The following is a 10046-nucleotide window of genomic DNA, read 5'->3' as shown; positions in this document are numbered from 1 at the left end:
GATAGCCCAAATTGCGTCTTTCAAGCATTGTGAAAAACATTGGAGTATAGAAGTGCTATTTGCAGGCCCCAATTTCAGCAGCTGGACTGCGTGCATCCTGCGAGGCAGGAAGGATCTTGAGAAACTCCACTGCCGAAATGAATGTCCCTGGAAGGGTGGCAGCTTCCCTGGTCATGGAGGAACCGCTACAGTTGAACCCTTTTGCCTTTGCCACCCCCACTGCAGCAGCGAGGTGCCACACAACTGCATATCTACTGCTCACAGCAGCGTGCCAGAGTCTGATGTAACATACTCTCCATCCCGCTCTGCCAAAGGTTTCAAGAGGACAATGGTTGTCTGATCGAAACCAAAACCATGCCACTCTGCTCCGTGGCAACTGGTTCCCCCAGCGTGCAATGTGCATAGTTTGTCGCATGTCGGGGTTTTTGAAAGTGGTCTATTAAGATGTGATGACTATTTTAAACTCTCCGGGTCGGTGTAGCATATATTTCGTCACAGTGAAAAAATAATTATTCGTCTGAAAGAAATTATGAAACTCTTCAGGTCGGTATAAATAATAATGCATGTTTCATGCAATTACGACACGACTTTTTTTCGTTGAAAACTTGCCATGCGGTGGATCAATCTACTATATTGAATGGTGTACAATATTAAATGTACACATTGTACATACAATACAAATGGCATAAAGTGAAAAGCCATGAAGTGGCTTTTTAATTTTTGGGTGTGAAGAAAAAGAAGGCGGCAGCAAGCAAAGGAGCCAGCTGCCAAGAACTTCACGTGCGGGTGCAGGCAACCACCAACCACCTCCACTGTTCGGCCAAAATAGGGCAGGCTACAGGAAACTACAGGGAAACTACAGGAAACTACAGAGAGGACGAGGACGGGAACAGGACGTCTGTTCCCTGTTCCCGTCCTGTCCTGTTCCCGTCCTCGTCCTCTCCGTTTTATACTTTCAAGTTTTGTATCTATTAACCCACACGCTCGTTTTCAATTGTACAGGAAACTGACCGTCGACGTGTGGCTCAGTCTCCAGACTCCTGCCATCAACAAACACGCGGGCCATGGCGGGAGCTATCCCAGGTGTCTGCACAATGAGATACCAGAGAGCTCAAAATGCGAATGGATCCCAGTGGTTTTTTGTTCACCACCCTGAAAGAGCCCATTCAAAATCATGTCCTATCTCTAGACTTTCAGGCTTATGACCACCTTAAAAAAAACCTGAGGACAAGCGGCTCCTGAAGGACGTTGGTCAGATGTCCCCCCTTGAGGCATTACACAGTGTCCATCAATTTTGTCCCGAAGTCCCAAGCATTTCCTATGGCTGGAATGCTTGCAGGTAATATCAATATTTGTTTACACATATGTTCCATTATTTAAGGGGGGAGGCTGGTCTTTAACTTTTGTTTTTTTATTTCTCATTTATCGTGCTGGAATTTAGTACAGTAGAACCTCGTTGATACGTTCTTGGTTGATACGTTTTCCTGTCCGTTGCGTTCAAAAACGCCGGTCCCGTTTTACTTCCATAGAGATACATGTATTAGTTTCCTGCCTGTTACGTTTGCTTTCCCGGTTGTTACGTCCAAAAGTGCCGGAATCGCGGCGCCTCGGCGCGCCGTGCGCCAAGGTGCCACGCCGGCTTCGAAGCGAAGCGAAGCAGAGCCGGACAGCCGAACCACGCAGCGCGCATCGCGCGGCCGCGCGGCACGCGGGCGCCCTCCTTCCCTTTACTCCTTTCCCCCTCTTTCCCGGTCTCCTCACTGGGCTTTGCCGCTTTGCTGAGCTCTGCGAAAACGCTCGTTCTCTCTTGCTCTTTCTTTTCATCTGTCCTCTCTCTCCGGCGCGAGTTGTTTACGCGCCGCACGCACGCCGCGACGGCTGCACTTCCAGTTTCTGTTCCGCTCGACAGCTCGACTGCGTGAACAGTGCCGTTTCTGAGTGCGTGCGCGTTGACGACGGCCATGACATCCCGAAAGAGAAAAGCACTCTCTTTTAAAGAGAAGTTTGACATACTTCGCACGGTGGATCGAAATCCCAGCCGGAAGAGGTCTGAGGTCGCAAGAGAGCTGGGACTCGCGCCGTCAACTTTAAACAGTATCGTCGCGAGACGAAAGGAGATCGAGGCGAAGGCTCCTTTCTACCAACCAGGCTTTAAACAGGCTCGGGGTGCAAAACACGCAAAGTTAGAGGAGGCCCTGTTGGTATGGTTCAAACAAGCCCGGGCATCTTGTGTCAACATCGACGGAGGCATTCTGCGAGAGAAGGCGCAAGAGATTGCTGATCGTTTGGATATCGCGGACTTTACGTGTTCCAACGGGTGGGTCGACCGCTTCAGAAAGCGTCACGGTATTTCGTACCGCGCGGTGAGCGGTGAAGCTGCCAGCGTTGATCCAATCTGCGTGGAAGCATTTAAGTCATCGCTGCCTTCGATCATCGCCGAGTACCACCCACGTGACGTTTTCAACGCCGACGAAGCTGGTCTTTTCTTCAATGTGCAGCCGACGAAGTCATTGAGCCTGAAAGGTGAAGCCTGCCACGGAGGAAAGAGTAGCAAGGAACGGCTTACTGTTCTACTGTGTTGCAATGAGGACGGGTCAGAAATGATGAAACCGTGGGTGATCGGGAAGTTCCGTAACCCGCGATGTTTAAAGAACCTTCGTCGGATGCCCTGCCACTACCGAAATAACACTCGTGCATGGATGACAAGTGCTCTTTTCGAGGAGTTTCTGCGATACCTTGACTCACGAATGGGGTCGCAAAACAGAAAGGCACTCCTGTTCATCGACAACTGTCCAGCCCACCCAAAGGAGTTGTCGTTTCTCAGGAACGTCCGGGTGGAGTATCTTCCTCCGAATGCCACGAGTCACCTCCAGCCGCTCGACGCGGGCATAATAAAAAATGTCAAGCACTTCTACCGGAAGTGGATTGTCCGGCGATCGCTTGCCATGGTGGAACGAGGTGACGCTCCGACCAAGCTCTCCATCCTAGATGCGATGCACTTTCTCGCTACAGCGTGGGACACCGTCTCTGCTACCACTGTGCAGCACTGCTTCCGCAAGTGCGGGTTTCAACGCGCGGGGCAAGTACAAGCGTTAACAAAAAACAACGCTGACGAAGATGCCGATGATTCTCAAGAAATGGAAGATGCTATGGCAAAAATGGGAGCTCCCATTACCTACTGCGAATATGCGTCGCTTGACGACAACGTCGTTACCTCTGAACCGCAGAGCATAGCGGACATTGTGGCCGACCTCACTACTGCCGACAACGAAGAAAGTGATGAAGAAGACGAGCAAAAAACGAACGGTGACGCTGCACCCACGTTTGCGGACGCGATCGCTGCGTTGGACACCTTGCGCCGCTACGTAAACGTTCATGACTGCGCGGAGAGTGAGAGGGGACTGCGGCTTCTGGAGAAACGACTTTTACTGCATACCATTAATTCGAAGCGGCAGGTGGATATTACGCGCTTTTGTGAACGTGTTTGAGTCCAAAAGGGTTCGGTGAGTGCATAAAATAAACCGTTGCATAAGAGCTGCTTTCTATCTTATATAGAGTGCCTTTAAGTGCGTTATCGGTTGCTGCGCTTTCCCGGTTGATACGCTTTTTTTCCGCGGTCCCCTGAAAAACGTATCAACGAGGTTCTACTGTATACTGATGTATTTCTCTGTGGTGATTTCAAATATGCAATTTGTTTTGAGATAGCTCTACTAGATCTTGAGTTATTTATAAATTTGTAATTTTAATTAGGTCCTCCTTACGGGTCGTTACCATAAAATTAGTCAAAATATATCAGAAATTTTTATAGAATTGCATTCACCAAGATATGTTTTGTGCGGTGATGCTATTTTAACACTGATTTCGTGATATTTCATCGGTAAAAAACATTTGCAATCAAGTTGCATAAAACGGGAAGCTATATCTTTTTGAGACTAATTAATTAAAATTATTGTATATATAAAGCAGCAAAAACAGCATCACTGCACAAAACATGTCTCGGTGAATGCAATTTTATAAACATTTTTGATATATTCTAAAAAAATTTATGCTAATGACCCGTAAAGAGGACCTAATTAAAATGACAAATTTATTGGCAACTCAAGATCTAGTAAAGCTATCTGAAAACTAATTGCATATTTGAAATCACCACTGAGAAATACATCACTATACTAAATTTCAGCACGATAAATGAAAAATAAAAAAACAAAAAGTTAAAGACCAGCCTCCCCCCTTAAGCAATACCGTTCAGTTCATTGATTAAACCTAAAAACCTGAAATACATTATGCCTGGTAATCAGGTGCAGTGATCTCTTGTGTGCATACACACATTTGTACCCCAAAAAGCGTTAATGATGCAAGCTCTCCATTATAACGAGACTTAAATGCATGTAATTGCCTAATTCATCCCAGAAAATGCCAATTTATAGCAGGGTATCCAATCACGTTTGCCCATGGCAGGTAGCAGTGGTTTTGCTGCCTGCCTGTCGAGCAGATCGCCCTTCCCCACAATGTATCATCCACCTCAATATTTTATTAACGGTGGACGAGTTGTCACCGATCTAGCAACTATACAATGCCCCTGATCGTCATATTAGTCAGATGGCCATGGCATAAAGCATAAATACAAATCTCTGCGAAAAAAAAAATCATTGCTGCATTGGTGAAAGAAGACCAAAAGTTGTTACACACATCAACTGCCCCCCCCCCCCCCCCCCCTTGAAAATGATCAGATAACCACATCTCAAACATTTCTGGGGAGAACCCTGTACCCATTGTAAGGGTGTCCAAATTTACAAAACATTACTGCATCCGAATTACCAAGGATTAGATAAAAGTGGCACGCTTACAAAATTGTTCTGTATTGGTCCTTTAAAAAACTTTAGGTTTTACATTTTACCAATTTAGTGGAAGGGTTATATGTCTTTTTTAATTTGTTAGGAGTACTGCAACTAGCCTCCACTTGCACATACATCACTATCATAATGTCCATGTTCAGGCTTATCAATTTAGTTTTGCCACAAACACAAATACCTAAAGGGGACTTGTACCGGGGTGAGATTTACATACAAACATTCTTGCAAAACCATTCACTTATAAGAGAGTGCTAATTATTGACCAAAATATATAGCACTTATTGCTGGCACATTTCATTTTCAACGAATAATCACCATCCTGCAGGACCCAGCTTGCAATCTTGCACTACAATGAAAACTCTGACCACTACAAAGCTGTCACGCAACAGGGCAATCCACGTTTCACTGTGACCACATTGAAGGCACAGAAGGAACACGCCACAGCGCGTGAAAAGAAAACGAATCCTACGCATGGTAAGTGTGGCTCCAGATCCAGGCTAAAGCCTTGCACAGTGCATAATAAAATGTTATCATGCACCTGCTTCAATTTCAGAGTATGTTGGAAAGCTAATCCAGGAAATGATGGCCGGCAACAAGCAGTACACATTCCTCAATGAGGTGGCAATGACCAACAAGCACATCTTTCCGGCGCCCACGTATGCCACCTTCACGAGGCCTTCTAAAAGGGAACTTGAAGAAGGTCCCGGTTCGGCCAGGATCCAAGTAAGTTCTGATGATGACAACTGAATCTAGCCGCCCTAAGTATCCCTAAAAACCAAAAAATAGTCATACGATGATTATTTCTTCTATAAAAAGGTAATTGGTGGTGACCAATGAAACCGCTCTCATTGATCACCGCTTGCATATAAAAACGATTTCGGGCCAATGGCATTGGACGAAGTTCCTTCGCGCGGTAATCCCGAGGTAGCCGCACCAGGCAAACTTCTTTGTCATTTGAGCTTCGATCATGGCGGAGTTCTCTATGCTCGAGGACCTGACGCCGCTAGAGGTTGGAATTCTTCGGCAGACAGCCGACTAGGGGATGATTTCCTACGACGCCACTCCGAAGTGCAATGTAGACGATAGCAGCGCTTCTGAGTCGTGTTCGGGTTTTGAGGACGAGCAGGCGGCCATGTTCGAGGACGAAGACGGCGCCTTCAAGGAGACGGGGCAGATCGACAACACCGACTGATGGGTGATACGTTGTTTATTTTACCACTGTATGTGTCATTTATGCCTGCTCTCTCTTTCTTTTTTCTCAAGGCGCCATGCGGATGCTGCGCGCAGATGCTGACAGCTGAAGAGTGCGTCTGCTGCCGCGAGTACCCAGCCGCCGCCTCGAAGCAACCTGACTGCCTAACAGGCAACCTGCATTTCGAGACAGTGTGCTTGAATCCGGGGGTGCTGGAGGTCACCTACCTCATGATGCGCCCGATACCGCCACGAGGGAATGGGCATAACAACGCACGAGTGAGTTCAACGCCGTAATTTGCTGTTCGGCGAACTTGCAAACGGGCGCCAGCAGTAAAACGTTAAACAGCTACTTTACCATCTGTTTCAGTGAGAGTTATGCACGTTACTTTTCAATGTGAAGCCGCATTAGTGGTTGCATCGCATTTTTTACTTGCATTTCGTGCCATGTTTCTTTGTGAAGTTGTGGGTCATCATAAAGTAAAATGTTCAAAACCTCGATTGCTGCATCAGTATCTCTTGCTTCAGAACTAGTTTGTGAGACTTGGTTAGCTCCAGTTTAGCCTATCCCTAATATTATGTTCACACTATGCACCCAACGGGCGTAACTTTCGCAACAAACGTCAGTGCAACGTGCATAAACGCTACGTTCAGGGTACACTGCTGAACGCAGCGTTCACACCCATTGGAGTAGTGCGCTCAAGTTTCGCCTCTGACTGCTGTGCCACTCGAGCCCCCCGCAGGATGCCTCCGAAGTTTTGGTATACCCATTTTCTCCTCGGTAGCAGCGACAGCAGTGGTACCAGCTAGATGGACACAATCTAGAACTTGCTCTGCTCCTCGGGTTATTTTATATAGGTTGCTGCTCGAGGCACGAGGGCCCGCTGCAGCACTTTTTTTTGTCTCTGCTCATAGAGCCCAGAATCTGCAGTTCTACTAAGTTGTGGTTATTCTTTCTGGCATTACCGCTACGCCACCTACAGGCAGTGCGTCCTGTGGCTGTGGCGGTGCCTTGGCCGGCACAACGCCCCTGATCGTCATATTAGTCAGATGGCCATGGCATAAAGCATAAATACAAATCTCTGCAAAAAAAAAAAAGATCATTGCTGCATTGGTGAAAAAAGACAAAGTTGTTACACTTCAGTTACACCACTTTTCTTGTCTCGCTATTCTTCGTTTCACTATATATATATACTGGGTGTTCATTTTTAATTCAAACAGATTTATTACAAAAAATCTGTAAAAGATGCACTGATACGGTTAGTTCAAGTGGGTTATACGGCCAGGCGGACATTATGTGTTTGGCTAATCTTTGCGATAAGTCGGCTAATTAATTAAAATTCGTTAATTAACTTTGTAATTTGTGGAACTAGACATATGGTTCCAATTAGAAACTTGCCGAGCGTCATCCAAAACCTCTAATTCAGTCATTTTCAGAAAGACTTTCAGCGCGTGAGAAGCGTAGTAGTGCACTAAAGTTACCACTCGTGGAGCAGGTATAAAGCTAGCGGTTGCGGTAAGGCGACTGCGCAATTTTTCCGTCTCTTATCTAGCCCCAGCCTTGTACCTGCTCCATGAGTGGTAACTTTAGCGCACTACTCTACTTCTCACGCGCTCCAAGTCTTTCAGAAAATTACTCATTTAGGGGTTTTGGATGACGCTCAGCAAGTTTCTAATTGGAACCATATGTCTAGTTCCACAAATTACAAAGTTAATTAACGAATTTTAATTAATTAGCCGACTTATCGCAAACATTAGCCACACACATAATGTCCGCCTGGCCGTATAACCCACCTGAACAAACGCTATCAGTGCATCTTTTACAGATTTTTTTGTAATAAATCTGTTCGAATTAAAAATGAACACCCGGTATATATATATATGCAAAAGTAATGTGCGCAGACACAGCAGCCGTAGGATGATAAAAATAAAATTCTAATTTAATGGCGAAAAAAGTCACGCAAGAAAAAAGGGTGAAGTGCCGAAAAAAAGTATTAGTTTACGGGAATAATGAAGACTAGGCACAAGAACGCTAATTATGCGGGAAAGAAACTTTTAAGAAGGTCAGAGTAAAAATCAAAGCTAAAACACAAGAACTTACAAAAATAAATTGTTAACTGAAAAATAAAATAAAGAATTAAAACTTCAAAAAGATGTTTTGATGCATTGTAGACGCAAAGACCCGATGGTAAAAAAAGTAACCTAAAACCCGACGAGAAAAAAGTCTGGAGAACCTTCAACAAAGAAACGACATTGTGATCAAGCCGGCGGACAAGGGAGGGGCCACAGTCGGAATGGATACCGCCATGTATAAAACAGAAGCCCTGCGTCAACTCAGTGACAAAAACTTTTATACCGCCCCAACTTCTGATCCGACTGCTAACTATGCAGCTACCATCGCCCGGGTCCTAAGGCGCTTACATAAAGAGAACAAAATAGATGACCACCTTTTAAGCTTTCTCACTCCCGACTGCAAACCAGGTCGCTTTTATCTCCTACCCAAAATTCACAAACCAGGAAACCCAGGCCGACCTATTGTCTCGTCGAATAGCACTGCGAGTGAAAACTTGTCAAATTTGGTAGATTACCTCATTAAAGATCTCCCCGAAACTTTTAACTCATACATCAAAGACAAGACACACTTTCTAAATCTTATTTCTAAAGTCAACTTTCCCCCAAACGCGCTATTGGTAACCTTAGATGTATCCTCACTCTACATCAACATACCACATGCCGATGGCATTCAGGCCACCGCTTCCACCTACAACCGCAAAAAAGACAAGCTTGTCAACTCCGAGACTCTCTCAAAACTTTTGGATTTAATACTAAACTTGAATCATTTTGAATTTGACGACGACCATTATCTTCAAACTGATGGCACAGCAATGGGTGCAAAAATGGCACCAAGCTACGCGAACGTATGCATGGAAGTTTTAGAGGACAGTTTTTTGGGACAATGCGCGCTAACCCCTCTCTTGTACAAACGATATATTGACGACATAATTATAATTTGGCAGCACGGCATTATTGATCTACTTTGTTTCATTGAAAATTTTAACCAGTTTCATCCTACTATTAAATTCACAAGCTCTTATTCCCTCACAAGTATCAACTTCTTGGATGTCACTGTGAAACTCGTAGATGGTGTATTAAGCACCACGCTCTTCTGAAAACCAACCAATTCACAGCAATATCTCTCGTTCAAAAGCTAGCACTCCCGACATTCCAAAACAGCCATCCCTTATAGTCAAGCCATCCCTTATAGTCAAGCCCTTCGATGCCGCCGAATCTGTTCAAACGATGACGATCTAGACAGAAATTTAGAACAACCCAGGGAGGCGTTCCAGGGACGTGAATACCCAACGGCCTTAGTTGACAACGCAAAAGACAAGGCACGTGCAAAAGATCGCAATTTAATACTCTCTCTGGGCACCACGCGAAATGCCCCCAATAATCCTGTGAACCTCACACTTACCTACAGTAATAACCTTCCAGCCATCCGCTTGATCTTAAGGAAACATCAGTACTTGATAGAGCAATCGACTAAACTTAAAGAAATATTCCACGATGCGCCCAGAGCGGTTTTTAGACGACCTCGAAACATTCGTGACAATCTCGTGCATGCAAAACTAAATAAACAGAGTCAATCAAAACCAACGGGATGTAAACCATGCGGAAAATCTCCTTGCAAGATATGCCGTCAAATGCTTTCCACTAACATTGTATCTAGCACAAATTCGCACTTCCGTCAAACGATTAGCAGTGACGTCGACTGTGACTCAGACAATGTAATATACCTTATTGAATGTCACAAATGTAAAGAGCAGTACATTGGACAAACTAAATCCACGTTTCGTCAAAGATACAACGGCCACAAGTCCGACAATAGGTGCAAACCCGATCTTACAGTATCCAAACATTTCAGTCAGGATGGAGATGTAATAACGGAGGCAAAATTAGTCATCATACAGAGTGGCTGCAAGACTCAAACAAATAGAGAAA

General features: G+C 45.1%; 1 protein-coding gene across 1 annotated transcript; it reads left to right on the top strand.

Annotated features, from left to right (window-relative positions):
• The first annotated feature begins 1445 nt into the window (after positions 1 to 1445).
• LOC121047238 (tigger transposable element-derived protein 6) lies at positions 1446 to 3648 on the top strand. Its single transcript, XM_040502344.2, has one exon. The coding sequence runs from the start codon at positions 1962 to 1964 to the stop codon at positions 3486 to 3488; it is 1527 nt and encodes a 508-aa protein (XP_040358278.1). The 5' UTR covers positions 1446 to 1961; the 3' UTR covers positions 3489 to 3648.
• The last annotated feature ends 6398 nt before the right edge of the window (positions 3649 to 10046 follow it).

This window comes from Ixodes scapularis, unplaced genomic scaffold, assembly GCF_016920785.2.
Source record: "Ixodes scapularis isolate PalLabHiFi unplaced genomic scaffold, ASM1692078v2 ptg000324l_1___fragment_1__unscaffolded, whole genome shotgun sequence".
NCBI classification, from domain to species: domain Eukaryota; kingdom Metazoa; phylum Arthropoda; class Arachnida; order Ixodida; family Ixodidae; genus Ixodes; species Ixodes scapularis.
The sequence above is the reverse complement of the archived record's forward strand: the minus strand, read 5'-3'. Positions and strand labels throughout refer to the sequence as shown.

Bases quoted from the DNA above. Each gene is read 5' to 3' on its own strand.
- LOC121047238 (XM_040502344.2), top strand. From the start codon at position 1,962: ATGACATCCCGAAAGAGAAAAGCACTCTCTTTTAAAGAGAAGTTTGAC.